The sequence below is a fragment of the Oncorhynchus mykiss genome, chromosome 4 (genome assembly GCF_057628025.1).
Source record: "Oncorhynchus mykiss isolate SJ-2025 chromosome 4, ASM5762802v1, whole genome shotgun sequence".
Lineage (NCBI taxonomy): Eukaryota > Metazoa > Chordata > Actinopteri > Salmoniformes > Salmonidae > Oncorhynchus > Oncorhynchus mykiss.
The window spans coordinates 13,625,760-13,647,961 of record NC_143025.1 but is presented as its reverse complement, the minus strand read 5'-3'; the positions used below and the strand labels follow the sequence as shown (position 1 = coordinate 13,647,961).

General features: G+C 39.1%; 1 protein-coding gene across 3 annotated transcripts in view; it reads right to left on the bottom strand.

The window, feature by feature from the left end:
• Positions 1-13,945: 13,945 nt before the first annotated feature.
• LOC110521323 (chemokine-like protein TAFA-5) overlaps positions 13,946-22,202 on the bottom strand; it is a 116,163-nt gene continuing 107,906 nt past the window's right edge. For 2 of the 3 annotated variants that reach the window (XM_036968676.2, XM_036968677.2), the window contains one exon: positions 13,946-15,049. In XM_036968676.2, coding sequence (XP_036824571.1) covers positions 15,041-15,049 — 9 coding nt within the window. In that variant the 3' untranslated portion in view covers positions 13,946-15,040. Of the gene's footprint in view, positions 15,050-17,206; positions 17,311-22,202 lie in introns of all 3 variants that reach the window. The other variant, XR_005040867.2, reaches the window with a different exon arrangement.

Sequence of the window (22,202 nt, the reverse complement as noted above, 5' to 3'; positions counted from 1 at the left end):
TAGTTCTCAAAACATGCCATTCCATGAGAGCAGCACTTATTTTTCAAATCGAATCCATGAGCCCAATCAGTCCTTCATAAAAACAAAATCATAAACAACAGAGTAGGGCTGGCTAATAAGTCCTTAGTTTTGGGGTCATGCTCAGGTAAAACAATTTGGCTAATCTATACTTCCATATTTCCAAGTCCTATTCTTGAAGATCAAGGGGTATAACATTTATTGGAATGAATGCAATTCTGAGAGACTTTGGTTTTTAATGCAAATATATAATTTAATCATATTATTAAATGTAGTAGAAAGCGATGGGTTAGAAGAAGCCTACATAACCAATCTATGAAGTAAAATGTAACATCCATATATGGCCAGCTATGTAAACTTTAACATTGATTTATCCTGCAATAGATGTAGTTCAGTTGGTAATATACATTTTTTGTCTTCTTCTAATGCCTCTTAAGAGGAAAGTAATCTAAAAGTAACAATGTAATCAGATTACGTTACTGAGTTTGGGTAATCCAAAAGTTACATTACTGATTACAATTTTGGACAGGTAACTAGTAACTGTAACGAATTACATTTAGAAAGGAACCTACCCAACCCTGTGCATTTACTATTACAACATTTTATGACGTTTTTGTTTGTTTTGGACTTTGGTAAGCGTTTTTTTGGCTGTTCGGGAACACAATTGTTTTTCTCAAAGTCAGCCGAAGTTCGGGAGCCAAAGTCTATGCCTCTTTGTCCGTGATTGGTCAACTGTAGGGATTCTTCAAAAAAAGTATTTGTTGTCATTCAATGAGAGACTACTTGTTTTAATGCTATTTTTTTTATTGAGAAATACTGCACCACACATCTTAGTTAGATGTAAAATTGCGCAACCTGGGAAAAATATCTAAGTTAATGACAGATTTCTTGAGTTAACTAAGATTATTTTGAACTATTTTGAAGAAGTGTATACTGGCTACGGCGTCTCAAAATGGACAAACAGTACTTCCTTGTTTCTCAAACAAAGGTCTTTAAGGGAGTTTATGAGCACACTCGTTCGGTTCTCCTAGCCGACCTTGGCTATCCGCCATCAAACTGAAGCATGCTGATGCCTTAGCACATCCGCTAAAGTCACTCAACAATGATGTGAAACACTCTATGGGTGTCCGAACACGGTTTATCAATCTTATTCAACAAACTCCTCTAAGGACTCTCCACCGCCGGTCCATACTGTCAGATTTGTCAAGCTGACATCATAGACATGCTCACGCCAAGAAGATACATTACATGTCCATTGTCATGTAAAAAGCTGCACTGAACCCTTCTGTTCATGGACGTCTCATTCTCCAAGGTTAGAGATGATTCAATTCATAGAGCCACAGTATTCCTGCGTCATCCTCTGGGTGGTCAGAACGCAACTGATAATCATAATCCAGACTATTTATTTCCTGTCAGGAATATAAAATAAAAACGTTTAACCATTGTTTCCCGGATAACAAATTAGATGTGTCGTTCCGGACCATAGAGAAGCCAACAAAAACACAGGGTTACCACAAGAGCAAAAGTAAATAGATAAGCCTATGTACATATTGTATACCCATGTACTGGACACAGATATAATATCTGATTATATCCAATAGATGAGCACAAGCCAATGATGCATTTTGATGAATGACTGATTTGCTCTGTTTTTCTCTGCATTATTACATGTACTGACAGTATCCTTGAGCAGGGTTAAAATGTCTTCCCTTTGAAAGTGGTGAATTCAGTTACTTCCCCAGAAGTAGAGTTTTTAAAATGTTTTTTTTGTAAAGGGACGTTGCCTCTTGTGTCCAGAGAGCTCCCCTGTGAAGAGTCATCCTAGCAGTAACGGTGGACTTCCTCCCTGTTGTCTAGGACAGCCAGAAATAGGGCTGGTGTGAATTGTATTATCCAGACCTGGTTTTCACATTGCTCTGACTCTCCTCAAGGAATTGCAACCCTGTAAAAGAAGCTGATGGTAATAGTTTCAAGTGTCTACCATTATCATTGTACCATGTACAAGGGACACTGGGCTTCCTTTGCTCAGACATCTGGAAGACAGTGTATGTAGTTAATAGTGACATGATGATTGATGCCAGACTCAGTACAACTTTCAAACATTGTTTAACATTGTGACTGTGGCCTGGCTGGCCTACGATAATTTGACAGCCTCCAGCACATCTAAGGTTTTGGCAAAGGTTCAAATCTACTACTGGCTACTACCTACTGCTCTTTGACACAACCTCTATGTTTCCCCACTATCATCCTCTCATTATCTGTCCAATAAAGTTAGATATTATGTATATTTTTTAAATTGACCTTGTGACTTATTATTTTGGAAATGTTGTATTGGCTTAGGGTACATCTTTAGTACACATTTATAAGCCATAATTGCATTACTATTCCAACCCAACCCTATATTTGTTTATTTCATTACACAAATAGCAATAAATAGTGTAAATAAAAGTTACAAATGACTTTTGTTTTTATAGCTAATGTCAATTTGAATCCGTTATTGAATCCATGCAGGCATTACAATGAAAGGTTCTTATATTATTCTGTCTCAGTATGTCATCAGCACCAAGATGTTGTGCTGTAGATGTTACTTGTAATGTTACATAGGCTACATCTCCTACATCAACATAATGAATCATCTAGCTAAATACATCTGATTATTTCTGCTTTGTTTGAATCTGACTCTCCTGATGTGACATGACCTCGTACATTCTTAATCTAACATACAATGGCTCTAACATAAAGTGTAGCGTTATCCAAGCTAATGTACTTTTGCTTGGATAACTTAAAATATGCATATCCAATTGATGGATATTTTAGTTTTCAATGACTAAGGCCTTTATTCAATCCATAGCGCTGAAGACCTGCACTACAGTCCAATATAAATGTAAAGGGATTGTTCCCGCATTCACTGTAACGCTGAACATGTCGACTCAATCAGAAATTACCTTTACATTTCAATAGAGCTTCAGATTAAATCAAGCCCTACATTTCCCTATGCGATTGCTAATACTTCATGGGCTCTATCTTGACAGGTCAAATAATGGAATGGATATTCTTAACCCAAAACATATGAGCTTTTTGCATAACCAGTATTTTGGGTGCAATACCTGGTGATGTACGAAAATACAGGGATTACATTTTTTTTTTAAGTTGTAGCTATGGCAAGGGCTTGAAGAAGATCAAAACATGGCCTGATAAATGTCTATTTACGGTCTTTGAAATGTCTTTCATATGTCTTGCGTTGTTCTAAACTCTGTTGTTTATGTGAGGGAAGATTATTACTGACACCACAACGTCAAGTGCATCTGCCTCCTCAAGCTGAGAGATCACTCATGAGCTTTAGACATGATTTCATACAAGTTCTGTTGTGTCCATCTTTTGATCCTCAGTCCTGAAGGCATCTTCTATTGTTCTATTTAAGTCAATATAACATCACGAATGTAGTCAGCAATAAGCTTTACAAAAGGTAGAAAGCTTTAGAAAGGCTTGCAAGAGGAATCCCAGTCCCTAGGGAACACGACCCCTGCTGCGTTGCATTTTTCCTTGGTATTTCATTTATCAATTAGAGCAATTGATTGAAGTCTCCCATGAGAGTCTATTCACCTGGTTTCCTGGGTGTAGATCAGTCAGTCTGATTAAAATGAATGGATAAAAACCAGCAGATGCTGTGTAGCCCATGAGGGTGAGAGTTTGGGATTCATTGAGAAGGGTACAGCAGAAGAACATTCATTATGAAGAAAGATAAAACATGGCCTTAAAGAACTACTCATGCTGAGACTACGAAGATAATGTTAGGCAAGTAGCATACAGTACTTCGTGCAATCCTGAAGGCATAATCTTAGCTAGAGAATGATTATACTGTACTCTTACTGCAATTTAGGAGATTCCAAGACCATCTGCCGTGTTGTAATGGAAGCCCGTGTCTGAGTCGGTCTATGTCCTATTTGTGTAGAGCTACAAGATGGGAATGCAGAAATACATGGCTGAGTATGGGAGTCTCCTGTGTGCACGTGTCTGTACCATAAAGTGATAGGAAACCTGTCCTCACCCATCCTATGTCCCTGAAGGAATGTGACTTTTGGTGGAGCTGGAGGTCACACGGCGGACACTGTGAATGTGTGGCTCCTCTCTGGGCTGAGGTGGACAGGTGCTAGGATGTCTAAGGTCTCTGTGGACACGATGATAGCAGGAGGGGAGGACTAAACCATTCCACAGAGAGCAGGGGACGCTGCCTGTAGATGATTTATGACTAGGTCACAGCTACTACTTGAAGGGTTAGGATGCAACTCACAGTCCCAACACATGCCCGTGGCATTTGCAGTAGGACAGAACAGGACTGTACCTCGCTGACTCTTTTAACAGGGTACACTCCAAAAGGGTTATTCGGCTGTCCCAATAGGGGAACCCTTTTTGGTTCCAGATAGAACCCTCTGTGGGAAGGGTTTTACATTAAACTCAAAATAGTTTTACCTGGAACCAAAAGGGGTTCTTGAAAGGGTTATCCTATGGGGACAGCTGAAGAACCCTTTGAGGTTCTAGATAGAAAAAAAGGTGCTAAGTGTATACCCAACTCCCCAGATTGGGAGCCAAGTCTTCCTCAACTCTCCTGGCTATATCCCCTACCCTTCATGAATGAGAAGACATTTATCATTTTGATAATTAAATTCTCCTGTTTCACCCACATAATCTATGAACACTTACAATATACTGTATATTTTTTAAATTACGAGTTCGAATATTTCATTGCTCAAATTTTACAAGATGATAAAAACAAATGCAATTCCTACAGTTATTTAGATGAATGTTGTATACACCATCGCAAATATATGTATACACCATCTCTGTGAAAAGATAACGTGTTAATTGTCCTTGCAAATTTGACATTGACAGAAGAATGATTGCCAACAGTCCATAATTGGCTGAGATTTGCTATGCTAAAATATTCTGTTAGGTTGGGGGAAATCACTTAAGTGCAGGAATGCTTCTTGAATACATATTTTAACATAAAGTGATATTTCATTAATGTTTTGTACACATGAATGAAAACATATTTATTTTTGATTTGACATAGAATTTGAAACATTGTTTCTTACATAACAGGGCTGCCCAAAGTGGGCCGCTGCAGTTTGGTAGCAAGTAACATTATTGTTACCTTGAATGAATTGTGTATGGAGATTAAGGACACTGGTCTGGGCCTTTTAATGGAGTTATTCTTTATGATTCACGACAAATGGAAAGGGCCAGGTAATTCTGGCAGACTGTCAAGGAGGAACGCTACGGATACATCACAGCTTTTCATTTCTCCCTCACATAGTGGTGATGAAACTATGCCCCCTGGGATTGTGAGAGGAGCGACTGCAGAAAAGAAGACACCCCCAGAGTGGCATTATTCCACTAATGAAGAGACGGGAGTAGATTAAAAACATTTCAAACACCATTTGGTCCTCAACGTGTTTTCAGCTGTGCACACCATCACAGCAATTCTCAGAGACAAGGGAAAGGCTGTGCGCTATATATACTTACCAAGTGCCTCTACTGCAATTTTTCACTTGCTTTTTTAGTACTGAATAAAACATGAAAAACAAAACTATATAATAAAATTGTAATCAAGTGACTCTCTAACCATGAGTAGATGATTCCAATTCAACAAAAGCAGATAAATGCAACTGCTTTGCATGCAAACAAAGGTTAGAATATGCTTATTTCAATAACATACAGTATCAAGTATTTCATTTATTGATGAAAATCCGGTCGGGATGTGGTGTTTCTCATTTTGCCAGTCTGTCTGAGCATGTTAAAAATAGATCTCTTCATGTGTTTTCTTTCTCTAATACCTTTCAGTTTTCACCTGACACGTTTGTTCATTTCAGGTGTGAACTTGTGGGTTTTCATGTGAGCTAAGGTTTTATCATGGTAATAGATAATTGCCCACACGCAATTACCTACAAATGTGTGGATCTTTGTCAAATGGATGCAATTATAAATTTGCACTATAAAGAGAGGAATTATTTTTCAAATCTCTCCCTTCAACGATAAAAGGGGTATTTGTTGCCCGTAGACACAGCTGAGAGCCAACAATTTATTGTAACATTTTGCAGATGCAACAATAGGGATCAATCATTGTTGTGCAATAAGCATCTTCTAACTGTTTTGATTTGAAATGCAGATGACCTACCTTGTATTATAAAGCTGTCATTGAATGGGATGCTCTAAAAACACACCACATCAATACAGCTATGGGACTTTTTATAGCAGGTTATGAGAGCATTTCCACTAACCCTAACCCTTTTACTAAGCTTAACCCAATTTTCCTAACCTGCTACGTTAATTATCGTAACCTACCGTGTAAGTTCTCCTAACCTGTGACAAAAAAGTAACTTCCGGTTAAAGCTGTATCAAAGCTGAACCAATGGACATGATGGTGACTGAATGATTGCCACCAGATATTAACCATTAACCATCCGCAACAATACATCATAATGAACATTCAGCATGCATCCAGTTGGAACAATGGAATGGATCATTGATTGTGGGAAATGAATCTAGGAAATGCAGGTAACTATCAAGTTGAACATTACAAAAACACATGTTCAATACGTCATAATAGATTTAAGCTAATAAATAAATATGTCATGAGATTTAGATGTGTACTTTTAAATCTCCCAACTGACAGAATGAAATGTTGTCTTCAGTTAGCATGTCAGCATACCAACACTTTTCTTTCAAAGCTAATTATTTTCTCTATTTCTTTCCATCGTAGTAATTCTTATGCAAAACCCTGGGGATAATTTATTCATGGCTCAGCATTTAGCAACTCTAATCCTTTCGCTGATACTGTTACTGGCACATATAATTGTGTAAAACTGCTTAAGGGAGGATATCAGGCAATTGCTGTTACCGTCTATAGTTTTGGCAAAGGGAGAGAAAAAAAGCTGCTTTGTAACGAGAAAATCAGCTGGCAGTTTGGTAAGTGGGGGTCAGAATTACCGTGATAGGATGGGCTGGGCCTTCTCTCATGCATATTTCGGTCTATTGTCACCTCTCTCTGTTCCTAATAAGAGCTGACAGGATGGAAATGGGGTTATAAAGGAACTGGCAAAGGTGCTAATTTTTCTCATTTAGTCTGTGAATGAGCAGGCCAGGATTCCAGCTGCTTTGGTTCATCTGGATGCAGTACAGCTAAACCCAACACACCAGGACCTGATCATGAACGGGAGGTCTCCTCATTTTCATTGGCAGCTTTGAAAGACATAAGAAAGCAATGGAGTTTGTGGGTTAGTCCAGCCTGGCAAACAGTGGCTGCTCTCTAATCCTCTTGGTTCGCTTCCATACCTTGTCTACTTTCATTGTTGTGAGCACCATATTTCCACCATATAGCTTACACCCACTCTGTTCTATCAGATCTGAGGTCAGGAGGTGAAGGAGACAAGGACAGGAAACTGTGTAGGACTATTTGAACTGAGCCATTGTGTTGGGGGGGTGGGGGGGGGGGTGGCACAATTCGCATACCTTTTCTCTCTGCCCCTGCTGGCCCCCTTTCAAGACACCTCCACTACCCCTGTAGATGTAGAGCAGCCATGAAACCATCCATGGAAGCAGCATCATTACCCAAACATTCTGTATGCAGTCCCAGATAGGTCTTTATGTCTGGGCAGATGCTGTCTGAATGTAAAACACAGGCTCTACAGACTAAATTAAAGAGGGGGAAGAGGGGCCACTCTCTGATCAAGACATTGGTAACATTTTAATGGCATCCAGTCAATGAAGCTGGTAGGTTGTAATAGACCCTTCTCTGGCTTTGCCAAGTCCATTTTGTGTACACATGCAGGGTGACTAGAAGATTCCGTTTGTTCCCCCGTGCCAAGATAATGACAGTGCTTGTTTCCACACGCCTTTCTGAAACCGGTTTCAGGGAAAGCCAGCCCCTGCAATGCTTTCTTATCATGGATTGAATTGCCGGACCGGCTTGAAGAGACATTTTAAAAAAACGGAATAAATCCAAAATCCTGAGTTTGGTGTTTCAGCCCAATGGAAACCTTTCTTTTTACAGACTGAATTGCTTGGTCCAGTATAACGCTGAGGAATGGGTCTGGGGAAATGTAACTGCTCTCAAATTCACAAATGGAATACAAAGACGTCTTTATAATATTGCACGAGTAATTCAACCCTGCTAGAGTCTCAGTAGAGAAATGAATGAAAATATGAAAACACAAGGTCAATTAGTTACAAATATACAGTATTACCTAATGCACCCTAGAGCCATTCAACAATTCAGCTATTCAATAATCAAACACAGAAGCCCGAGCACACTTGATGGATTTGACTGGTGAGGAGGTAGGTGTGTTAGCAGACATGGTCACACACACACACACACACACACACACACAGACACACACACACACACACACACACACACACACACACACACACACACACACACACACACACACACACACACACACACACACACACACACACACACACACACACACACACACACACACACACACACACACACAGTTATTTTATTGCAGCTCTTTAATTATTTGTAACTTTTATGTTTTTTGTTGTTGTTGTTTTTCTTTTTGTATACATTTTATGTAATTTTTTATTTATAGATTATTTAAAAAAAATGTTTTATGTTTTATTTCTTTAGGTATTTTTTCTTAACTGTATTGTTGGTTAAGGGCTTGTAAGTAGGCATTTCACTGCAAGGTCTGCACCTGTTGTATTCGGCGCATGTGACAAATACAATTAGATTCGATTTGATTTGAATTACACTGGGCTAAACTACACTCCAATGTATTTAGTATTTTCAAAATACTGTAATTTGTATTTTGAAAATACAAAATACTATTCTATATCATTTTTTATAGCAGTTCACATCTTGCGAACCCCAGCTGCTCCTGAGTGGCACAGCGGTCTAAGGCACTGTATCTCAGTGCTAGAGGTGTCACTACAGACACCCTGGTTTGAATCCAGGCTGTATCACAACTGGCCATGATTGGGAGTCCCGTTGGCCGTCATTGTAAATAAGACTGACTTGCCTAGTTAAATAAAGGTTACATTTAAACTAAAAATTCACCCTGCATTAGTATGCAGGGTGAATGATAGCACTTTGGTGTGATAAGAGTGTCTGCTAAATGAACTAAATATAAATGTATACGTAAAAATGTTTATAAATACTTTGTTGAGGGAAAATGTGCTTGATACGATTGTGATAGGTTGTTGTCTTACCTAGCTGTCTGAAGATGAATGCACTAATTGTAAGATGATCTGGATAAAAGTGTCTGATAAATTACAAAAATGGAAATATAAAAATTAAAGATTGCAAAGCACGCTGAGTATTATAATAATGAGTCCCATCCCAAAACAAGGCCAATAATAATACCCAGTGTGCTTTGCAGTTCATTTTGTTATGTTAATTTTCACATATACACGTTAGTCATTTAGCAGACACTCTTCTCCAGAGTGACTTGCTCAACTAAGGTAGATGAACAACAACATATCACAGTCATAGAAAGAAATGTTTTTTTGTAACCGTTACTGAGAATGTTGTTGCAATCATGCTGGCTAGTTGCAAAGGCATGAAAAACTCACTGGATATTCATAGTTCAATTTTATACATTGATCTTTGTGGTGTTTTGTAATTGCATTTTTGCCCATCCCTGCACACACCATATGCCAGGTTACTGCTGCAGTGATGGTAGCGTGGCCGGTGGTGGCTGTGTAATAAGAGCTAATGTATGCAGGCTGTTAGTGATGTTAAATGGACCTTGACGCCTGGCTGACACAGGCAGATCTCCTCTGAGCCCATGGAGGATGAGGGCGAAGAGGAGGATGAGTGAAGGACGAGACTGGGGTGACTCAGGAGGAAAGAGGAAGAGAAATGGAAAAACAAGAGGTCCGGGAGAAGAGGGCACTAAAATCTGTCCATAGAAGTAATCTACCAAGAAGCTACAATTACATGGTTTATCATATACTGGTAATTTGCAAAAATGTAGGTGAATGTATAAAACATGTTTTATTTTATTTTTGAGTTGTGCATTATCTGCTATGTAGTTTTATTTTTTTATGGTTTTGTGTTTTGCCATTTTGCTGACCCGTTTTGCATAGGTCAACAGGTCAAAGATAAAACACTACATATTGACACACTAACGACACCAAAGGGACTTTGTAGTGTTTCCATGTTTTCTCCCCCTGACATTTTTTCGCCTGAAGGAAAATAATAGCTGCCGTAGCCGTACGGGGAAGCAGCTGTGGAAGGTATATTGCATATTGATTGTACTTTCTCCATTGCAAGCACAGTAAAACATTCCATATTGTATGTAATTCAAGCAACAATGTACAATGTGACAATTGCATTGAAAGATCATGTTACAGTATGTATCAATCCAATTAAAACATCAGGATTTGTGTCTGATGTGTTTGGTTGATCTCTGTAACGCGGTTCTTTCCTTGGTGGAGGACCTAAAGACAGAGATGAGAAAAATGGTCTGTCACTTTGTTACAGCACAGTCAACCAAAGGTTTCAAGGATTAAACAGAAATAACTTTACACCATATTATGGTGTTTCAATTGGTCAGGCCTTTTTTATGTGGACTTCATCGCAAATAGAAAATTTAAGAGAGTCCAAAGTATCACTGAAGAGTTACAGATTGCGGCGCTAACATTTTTAAGGTAATTTCCAATGCAGCGTTTACCGGGAATGTAGTCTCCCTAACACGGGAACATCGTGTTTACATTTCAATCACACTAACATTGAACTTCAGTGATACGCCTTTCATTCTTCTCTCTCTATCTCTCTCTCACACACACACACACACACACACACACACACACACACACACACACACACACACACACACACACACACACACACACACACACACACACACACACACACACACACACACACACACACACACACACATACAATGCGTTAGTTTTTATGAACATTAATCCATTAATACGTGACCCATTTGATATGCCTTTAGAATAGGGGTGGGCAATCATTTTGGCTCGAGGACCAACATTCAATGGAGGGCTGCACAGATTTTTTGGGGGACCTATTTTTTTTCATCAAAATCAATTTTGCAGGAGAGAAAAAAATGCAGTTGAAAATATCCATTATAATTTCTACATATTTTCTATCTAGTTTTAGACGATCAAACGTGGCGTGGAGTGTTTTTTAACCCAAAATAAAAATGTCCCTCCCTCCCAAAAATGTATGAATATAGATTTAATGGGCCACCCCTGCTTTAGAGTATTAGAAAGGAGTCCATCTTGCCATCATTTTACCTGAAACATCCATAGCTTGAGGAAACCCCACATTATTATTTTAATACCCAAATTAAATATGTAGAGGCATGACTTCTATAACACATTTGCCTCCAGGATACCAGCAGGTTATTGGAATTCAATCAAGGGGAATTAAATATGTCAGCCACCTTGTTAGGCAGCCATTACATAAAGCAACTTCATGCCATTTTCATCTCCGGGCTGTTTGCTGATCCTGAAGAAATCCATGATAAAACACAACTGTACAAATTGATTGCTGGTAGCTATCATTTATGCAGAAAATACTTACTGAGTACATTCATTGTACAAATATTGGCTGAAGAGGGTTGATGGTAAAATTGGTTAAAGGGAAGGATATTGTTTCTTGGAACACCTGATATCAATACACTCACCTTTTAAGGGGTCTATTCTAGAACTGAGGTTAAAAAAAGTCACTGTCGAAGACCAACCTACATGCTACATGTCTCCGTGGTCGATTTTGTGCAAAGCCAAGGTGAAGTACATTCAAGTACATTCTAAAATCACATACATTTTGCAAGATAGAATGTATACATTAACCTACTGTCAACTACTTTTGGTGTCTTTCTATGACTTAGCTTTTGTTTAAAATACAGTATATTTATTACCAAATACCTTAAACCAAAATGGCATGAGGACTTTCAGAAGCATAATTCATTTTACTCTCAGTTTAAGTGTGTTAATAGTACTGTAGGTACAAAAACTAGGTCAGAATAAAGTTCATAAATGAAAGCGGACAATATAGTAAATCCACAGCCTCTGAGACTAAAGTCCTACATTTGAACCATTCTGTATTTTTAGTGTTTTCAAACGCCTCATATCTGTTCTATGTTCACACACAGTCAGGTCCAAAATTAATGGCACCCTTGAGAAATGCATCTTTCTTGCGATGCAAGACCCACCACTGGTGTGCGTGGCCGAAGAGCTCTATTTTCATGTCATCTGACCATAGCACAGGTTCCAATCCAAGTGCCAGTGCCGTTTAGAAAACTCTTGGCATTTACATTTGTTGGATGACATGATAATTGAGCTCTTTGGCGACAGACACCAGTGGTGGCACATGCAGAAAGAACCCCATACCTACTTTTAAATATAGTCGTGGATCTTTGATGTTATGGGGTCAACAGCATCATGAATTTTACCCAGTACCAGGACATTTTTGCCAAAAACCTGGTTGCCTCTGCCGGGATGCTGAAACTTGGCCGCAAGTGGATCTTCCAGAAAGACAATCACCCCAAGCACACATCAAAATCCACACAAAAATATTAGTTAGCACAGACAAAGGATATCAAGGAACTGGAAAGATTCTGTATGGAGGAATGGTCTAAGATCGCTCCCAATGTGTTCGCCAATCTCAAAAGCATTTTAGAAAAAGGCTCAGTGCCATTAACCTCGAAATGTGAGGTATTGAAAGACAAAAAAAAGACATTACTTGTTTAACAAAATCTCTTTCTCTGAGCAATTGCGTTTAGTATTACGTAATATAATTTCCCAAATAATATTAGAAATATTTATTTTATGCAATGATGTTTCTCATCATTATCAAGGGTGTCAAGAATTTCACACCCCACTGTATATGATGTTCTGTTTATTTAAAAAGAAATACATTTTTTGGAGCTTAGTATTTTTATTATTTGTTTTTTTGCTCACAAATTTTGGACCCGTATGTCATATGGAAATACTCTATGCAAGTGATTTGATATCCTCTTTGATGTCATTTTACTTTGATGGCACAAAGTCATTTAAATGGCCATGTGCGAACAGCATCTAAAGAGCATGATACTCATGTCTTCCAGACTCAAAATCTACAGGAAATATTGTGAAAGTAGACCATGTATAGTCTGTATATTATTGATACTTTTTCACTAATTATACCAATTAGCCACATCGATGCAACCGGATTATGTTGACGAAGTCAGTTGAAATAACGAGGAAATAATGAGTTAAATCCATGTTTGTCTAGAGATGTTACTCTAGGATGATATGTTGTAAATCAATGTTCACCTATGTATATGATATTCCCATGAAGTCTCTCTGATATAAAGTAAAATCTTTACAGAATCCCAGAGAAAACTTGCAATTGAGACTACAGACAGTGGTAGAAGTTGTGTTTAAATTGGCCCACAATAGAGTACGTATTTGCCACTCATTGATCCAATACTCCAATGCTGTGGCATATTCCCACCACTAGGGTTGAACTACTAACAGGACGTTCATACTGCTCGCGACCTTCCGTACCATGTTGCTGAAATAATCCTAGTGTGTTTCTTCTGAACAGCATGCAAAACAGCATGTTGGTGGTAGCCTAACCAGCAGTGTCAAAGTTCGCTAGCGCGAGAGCTTCTCTCCCCCATTGGCTATTTCAAAAGTAGCCTCGTCACTTTCTGAGCTTAGGTCGCAAACTGTAGTCGCCAATGAGTAACTCACTAAATGTCTCCCCCTTCCATTGAAAATGGCAGTAGCTTGGTCATTGAATGTAGTTTAAGTAGTTTGAAAAGTAAAACCCCAAATTGTGCAACATTTCCACAAAGGTTATTGGAGAGGGGCTATAAAAGTAGAACACTTAGAACACGTAGAATATATAACCTTTCAGAAATGGGCTCTGTACTATGATCTGAATGCTTTAATTCTGTTCTTTCTTCAATTCATGTTAAATAATTGACTTTTTATGATGAAAAACTTGTTCAAATGAACAAGAGACCAGTAGGTTAAGGACATAGCTCATTGCCAATCATAAACTGTGGATACACAATGTGACCACATTTTCAGTGTTAAATAAGGTTTTCTACAAAGATACAACATATAAAACTGTTAAATATATAACTTTAGGCTTTTGAAAATACATTTAATGTTTCTTTACCCCAAACAGATATGATGTATTTACTATTTTCCTCCTATTCTTTACTGGTGAGAAATGATTTGTTTCTTTCACTATAACCAGTCATGCTGACTGCAAATTGTCCAAATATAGCAATTGAAAATGTATATCTGATTTAATGTATGTTCAAAATAGAGCAGTGAGTATACAAGTACAGTTTAGTAGTCCAAGAGAAACATCATTGACGAATTACACAACGTCCCTTGACTTTTTCCATTCAGTATTCGTCATTCATTTGTACACATTTACTCTGCACAACACATCACTTTTATCACCATGTGTACATTTGTGGGTATGTCTAGAGTCTGTAATATGGTGAGAGGGAATATGGGATTGCATGTTTCATCAACTTGGAAAAGTCTCTAAACCCTTCATCCCGAAGTCCACTGTGTCTCCAAAATATGGAGCAGTCGGCTATCTTTTTCTTTGGTCTGTAAAATCACTACAGAGGAGTTGCCAAGCATAAACTCCAAAATAAACATTTTGTCCCGTGTCTCCAAAGTCTAGGTTGGGTCAGATCCAGAAGTTCATGACGACACACATCAGAATTCTCCAAACTCAACTGAAAAATAAGTTCTGTCTCCCAAGGAATAATAGAGCATTGCAGAGTCCATATGTTCCATGTTAAGCTCCAACTCCTTTATTTGGAGTCCGGGCCTTTGGCAACGTAGGTTCTACGTGGCTTCACGCTGCTGCACAGAACAATAGACGGACAGCTGATGATAAGACGACGTATGCTCCACACAGGCGGTGACGATGGACTATGGGAAGCAGCTCACACACCATCCCCTCTCTCTCGCTCGGGAGCGTCTGTCCCCGCCATCATCAGGAGACCTGGGAATCCATAGGAACACAACAGCCGTCAGGGGAGAAGAGGATGCAGGACGACATGCGACATCTGGCTCTGAGAGCCCTTCTGCTTGTGTAAGCAATGTATTTATGGTGACGGCCACCGCCGATAAAATGGCAAGCCCATCACTTCAGGGGACTCAGTGCAGCATGTTATGTGTAATTCAGAAAACATTGGGGTTTGACATCAGGAGTCTGAATGTTTTGAGCTGCAGATTACCCCCCCCCCCCCCCATTTTGCTCCCCCTTCCCCCCCCCCCCCCCTTTCTGTCGCAAACACTTTTAAAGATTAACAATACTTTTTTACATATCCATGTCTTGTGTTCTATAGATAAAATTGCACAGAATGTTCTTTATTCTCCGACTGTATCACGTTCATTTCAGTTAATGAACTCGCTCTAATGATGCCAAGATGTTGCTCAAGTTGAGATTAGACACGCACAAGATGTAAATGAGGTGACGAATACAGTGGCGTGACCTCACTGTCTGACTGAGCCTTCATTCAATTGAATACCATCACTTTCGATGACCCAACAGTACAGGGGTTAAAGAGTGTGACAGATCTTCTCCATACACAGATAGATTTGAAATGTAATCAGAGTTGTTTCGAATTCACTGCGACTTGACACAGCCCTTAATGTACAAAATATAGTGTGGGGCTCCACACTGCCCTCTAGCCATTTGGTTATGCTAAAAATCATGACAACATCATAGATGAAATGACAAAGTGAAGCAAAATGTCTTCCCTGCGCATTCACAAAGCAATTTAACTGAAGTATGCCTTAGTGCCCTGCATAAGTCACTGCCCCCATACTGACAATACAATGTCATGCAGGCGTCATGTTTCCTACCTCATTGCAATAGAGGGCACAGTATAGAGGTCATTCTTGCTATATTGATGACTGACACTTCAAGCCTCCCCTTGCATCTCAACCACGCGTTACCAACCCTGATATCAAATTAACTCACGTATATCCTTCAACACTATATTGACTGTGTATTTTGTGTTGACTGTGTACTGTAGTTGTAAGTCATTCTCATTGTCCTGCATATTTAATGCCCTTTAATCTGTGCATGATGTTAGAAACATTATTTCCCCAATTGGACAATAAAATCAGGAGACACACATTATCAAAAATGACCTCACAAGTAAATATTACCTGACAGAAACCACAAGCAGACTACAAACAATTATAAACTGGGTGGTTCGAGCCCTGAATGCTGATTGGCTGACAGCCATGGAATATCAGACTGTATAGCATGGGTATGACAAAAAAATGTTAATTAAATTGGTACCAAGTTTATAATAGCAATAAGACACCACGGCTAAGGGCTGTATCCAGACACTGTTGCATCGTGGCTAAGAACAGCCCTTAGTTCTGAATAGGCCATATACCACACCCCTCAGCCTTTTTGCTTAAATATACCATGGTTGGTTTTCTTTAGCCATAGATTCATTTGCCTGCTTGAATCCAAATTAGACTACAGTGGAAATAGAAAGATGGCACGACAAAGGCAGACAGTATATTCATATTTCGGGATAGCACTCAAAGCTTTCTCTAAAAATGAACAACGGAAGACAATATGGGCAGGAAAAATATTTGTGTCCCTTAAAGGGCAGTGTCGTAGTCAATTCCAGGTGAAGCCTTTGAACAAGTGCACCTTTGGGGCGAGTATGCATTGAATAATTCATAACCGTCTTGTAACTGTCTTGGACATCTGTAATAGGAATTCCAAAGCAGAGGCAAAACAGTACGGTAAGGCCAATGAACCTGGGTTCTAGACTTTTATTTTGGCCCACTGCCAATTGAATCTCCCCTGTATTATTGACTCAAGCTAATTAAACAGGGATCAAATTTAAATGTATCTTTCATTACAGATATCATTAATGTCATTAATGTCAACATTTCATCGGATGTTGTTCAAATCAAATCAAATTGTATTGGTCACACACACATATTTAGCAGATGTTATTGCGGGTGTAGCAAAATGCTTGTGCTTAGGAGTTAGAAGCAGATCTGCCATGTCTGTCGGCGTCATCTTGCCCAACATCATTACGGAAGAGAAAACAAGTGTGTCATTTGCCATCACAAAGGAGTAATCATGCATATGACATTTAGGGGAAACAGAATTCATCTGTACCTTGCTGTGTCGCTCTAGCCTGCCAGGATCTGCAGTTTGTTGTTTCTCTCCTGTCTGGCTGGCTGGCAAGGCGTTGTGTCTTTGTGTGTGTGTCGTCATAGGGCCTGAAATCACAGGGAGCGTTTCTTGCATTTTTGGGTCATACAAAAAAGGTGCTATCTAGAAGCTTAAATGGTTCTTTGGCTGTCCCCATAGAAGAACCCTTTGAAGAACTCCCTTGGGTTCTATGTAGAATATTCTAAAAGAGTTCTACCTGGAACCAAAAAGGGTTCTCCTATGGACAGCCGCAGAACCAATTTGGAACCCCTTTTTTTAAGTGTATGCATAGGGATAAAGCATGGTCTTATACTAAATGAAGAGTGATGCTACATTTTCTTTGGTTAGATAAAACACTTTTTTGAGCTGTGAAAATGTCTACTCGGGTTCAAAATGTCAATATAATAACGTTTTTTGTGTGAACAAAAAAAACTTAACTGTGTAGCAATTGAAACATTCTCTATTGCAGTGCTACACCTATATTGTGTCTCCAGGAATTCCCAGTTATTTGTTTTGATAGAAAAATGATTAGATTTTTGATTGCCCAATGTATAAATACTCATGGCAATGTAGCATAGCTAGTACAGGACAAAGCATAGTGATGTCTGGAAGCATGAGGCAATGACGGCACAACCAGTGGAACACAGGGATAAATCCTAAATGCATAAGGATACAGCAATGTTGATACAGACAATAAAGATGAAAGGTGAACCATATGCTCAAGACCAAATATGATTAGTCAACAGAAATTCAATGAGCGACACAGGTTTTAACACATTGGAAGTAATTCTGAGGAATAAAGTTGTTGTTTCCCGCAGTTAGATAGGGAAAATAGTGTTGACATTGGGAAAATGCTGAGATGAGGTTATCGCTGCCTCTTATGTTCTGACCTATGACCAGCCTATATAGCATTTCACCTCCATAATGCTTAATGTTAGGATTGGTGAAGGGTAGGCAGATCCTACAACCTTGAGTCATTCTGCACTGTGTTCAGACGAACAGCTGTCCCCTCCATGGTGATTGTGTTCGAACTGTGATTTGATTGGTCCTGGTAAAGCCTGGCTGCCCAATGGGATCAATTAGGGAAAGAGAATCAGCTCCACCACAGCCCAGTCTATCTGTCTTCTTATAGATCTCTGTACTGTCCACTCATGCATTCCCCCAATCAGAAGAGCTGGGCACTCACACGCACATGCACACACACTCTAATATAGTTCATGTCAATAGTCTTTATTAAAAATGTGTTGCATACATAGGGAAAGAGTTGTGGTCCTGACAGTACATGAAAATGAACCATAACTTCCTTGTCTCTATCTCTTCACATTGTCCATGTCCATGCCAGCTGCCAAATATGACTGATTACAGTAATCTCATTCCTCAGTGTTAATGATGATGTACCACAGAATGTTCATTTTTAGTCTGCCACACAGTAAAGAGAGAGGTAATAACCGATGAGCTTTATCATATAATTAAGAACTTTCACTGCATCTAGAAATTGAGTGTGAATGTGAATACGGATGGCAATAACCGCTTTTTGGGTTTTAATAAAATGGATGTTGTTATCTGTCATCATTTTTTTGCGATAAATAGGCCTGCTAAAATTAATTGGAAAACAAAAGGGGCTGTGTTTCATGCGTTTGCACATAATTCAGTTTTGGTAAAAAAATTAATAAAAGGAATTTGTTTTGAGAGCAAAACAAGATGAGATTTGATTGAGTTAAACAGGCAAGCAATTGGCAAATATCTCAAAGCAACAAAAAACGAGCATGTTCGTGCGTTAGCCTGTATCAGCTCTGCCTTATTCTTTGTTGAGCCAAACCTTCTGGTCCAATGCTTTAGCTGATCGTCATATGCAAAGATATTTTGAGCAGGGTCGCTGGTTATGATTGGGGACATTGCCCTGTGTAGGGTGCTGTCTTTCGGGTGGGACTATAAAATGGGTGTCCTGACTCTCTGTGGTCACTAAAAATCCCACGGCACTTATCCTAAGAGTAGGGGTATTAACCCCGGTGTCCTGGCTAAATTCCCAATCTGGCCCTCATACCATCACGGTCCCCTAATCATCCCCAGCTTCCAATTACAATTGGCTCATTCACCCCCCATCCACTCCCATGTAACTATTCCCCATGTTGATGCTGTAAATGAGAATGTGTTCTCAGTAAAATTATTGGTAAAATAAGGGTAAGAAAAAAATAGTTGTTCTAGCAACTGCATAGCGCTAGCTAACATAATTGTAGCTAGCACAACATGTATAGCTGTATAACATGTATAGTAAGGTACTTTCACTTGAAACTTGATTTTGTGACATTACATCTCATGGACAATATCTAAACATGTCAACACAAATGTGTTAATTCAGGTCAAGACTAGAGTATGTGCAGTAAGGCCAGTTTCATATGAATTGGGCTTGCTAGCTGCATACCTGCCTGTGTCAACAATGTCTGTGATTAGATTGTGTGGCTGAAGGTATTTATTGAATCAGGATAAGGCCTGCTCTACTCCTCGCCCTTAATGCTCAAAAAAAGTCTAGACAGACGATGACAGCGAGCCTCAACTGCCTGGCATGACAATGAATGACAAAAGACTGAAGCATAGGCTACACAGATACGTGAAGAACATCCACTGCCTCTAAATCATTCTGCTACTTGGAAAATGGGCTTCCATTTCTCTTACCAGCTTGAAGCTTATAAGATGGGAATATTATGTTAAACATGCTGTAATGTTGGTGTTCAAATTATCCATGCATTTATATAGCAAAAAGGCTCATTCCTCTGCCATTGATAGCCTATTATACTGTCAGAAAAGAACCAGGTATCGTGAGTTGATTTGGCTGGTGACTATCAACTTCCTCTCTACTTCCTCTCTCTTCACTCTCTCTGCCTCTTTTCTTCTTTCTTTCTGAATCCCTTTCCCTCTCTCTCAGTAATAGTTTCATGCAGGGAAGAACAGACTCTCCCATTGTTAAATTTGTCCAATTACATTGCACCATTTTAGATGCCCATAACACAATATCCAGGTACAAGCACAAGGAATTTGGTTTGAACATGATACTAAGTCTGCGCATGATTCAGCATCCACTGAATGACATAATATATTGCCATGCTGTCAGGAACATTAAATCAGGGGATACAAAAAAGCCAAGAGACAGAGATACAACAAGAAAGTCGAATTCATGCTTGTTAGTCTTAGGTAAAGTAAAAGATGGATCCATAAAATAAATATGGAAATTGAATTGAAGAATATGAAGATGTGCTTAAGGGCGGCCTATATGAGAATGTTTGGACATTCTAAGAAGATCAGTTTAATGAGTCTAATATTATAACTTTCACACTGTAAAATGAATTTTATATACATTACATTAGCATGCTGTAAAAATATACTGAGGCTGTAATATTCATCTTTATAAACAGAGTGACTTTTATACACATTAAGCTGCACATATTTGGCAATCATGTGTTAGACCTCAGGGTCCGGTAGAGCTGTTCCCTACAGGAGGCTTTCATTCCAACCCTAACCTAGCACTCCCGATTCTACTAATTAGCTGTTCACCAGGTCATTGATTATCAGGTGTTACCATGGGACAGAATCGGAAGCCTGCACATCCAGTGGCTCTCCATGACCAGACTTAGAGAACAATGGCGTATCTCAATGATATCGAACAAAGTCAAAATGCTCAAGTTTTAAGTATGGAGAAAACAGTTTGCCATAACCACTCCTTATTTCATGAATTAGAAATCAGTAATGCCTCTGGGTCATTGTGTACTACTTAGTACTGTATAAAATATAAATACATAATCCAATACATGTGGTAACATGCCTAAACATATTGCAAACATTATGTAATGTGATGTGTTAATGTCCTGCATGTGATTATAACATGTAAAAATGCACTCAAGCCCAATCCATAGTTTTGAGACCATCTGTAGACAATGCCCTCGGATGAAAATGTCACTGGTTACTGTGACTTGTACAATAGTTTTTACTTTTTAGTCTGGGGCAAAGGAGTTCAACATAATTGAGTCAAATGTATTCTATAACAACATCTGAATTCATTAGTTTCTGTGTAGTCAGCCACGGCAGGGCTTAACTTTGGAGGTCTGTGTTGTTAAGTTAGGGAAAAAAAGGCTTGTTTTCTTATCCCTACTAAAGCTTTTATGGTTACAGAGCAGAATCCCTTAGCATCGGACACAATTGGCACAAAATGGAGTCTGCCACCGCAATACAGGAGATGGCTCTAACGGTCCACCAAGAGACACCTGTTATTTTAGACAGAATTTACAGGGTTAGTAGCTCCCTCGGCCCCTGTCTATCTTTAAAACAAGCCCCATTGAAAGCAATGGCGCCTGAACAGAGGGTTTCTGCACATAAAATGCTGGACTTTCAAAGCGATGCTTGGGTTGACAGGTTTCATTATTCAGTACCTAGACTGACAGCCCACCAGCCTCCTGTCTCAGGCCGCCAACCATGGCACAGAAAGCCTGAGCATGCATGACTACCCCTCAGACATCAAGACACTTCTGGAGGGAAATTCAGAGAATTCTACCTGATTCTTTGCGATGTAGAAGACTATCACAGGTGTTTATGATAGTCAGAAGACCTCTATAGGATCTGTATGTTAGCAGGATGTGTATGTTAGCAGGATGTGTATGTTAGCTGCTATTGATAATGGAGAGAAGTACGCAACCTTAATGCAATGACACATTTGTAAATCATAAGCTTTTAGTTAATGCCTTATTTTGTATGAATGCTAACAATAAGCTATTAGGTTGATGAGCTGCAGTGCATGTGTTCTGTAAACGCTTTATGGCGTAGATATAAATGAACAACCTTTCTGCCCCATTTATGAACATCAGACAACATGCCAATGATGGGGGATGCACATGAATGTAGCAGAATGACCCTATTGAAATGGAGCTCCTTGATCATCGCTGAAATGGATGCCCTGACAAGAGAGCGACAG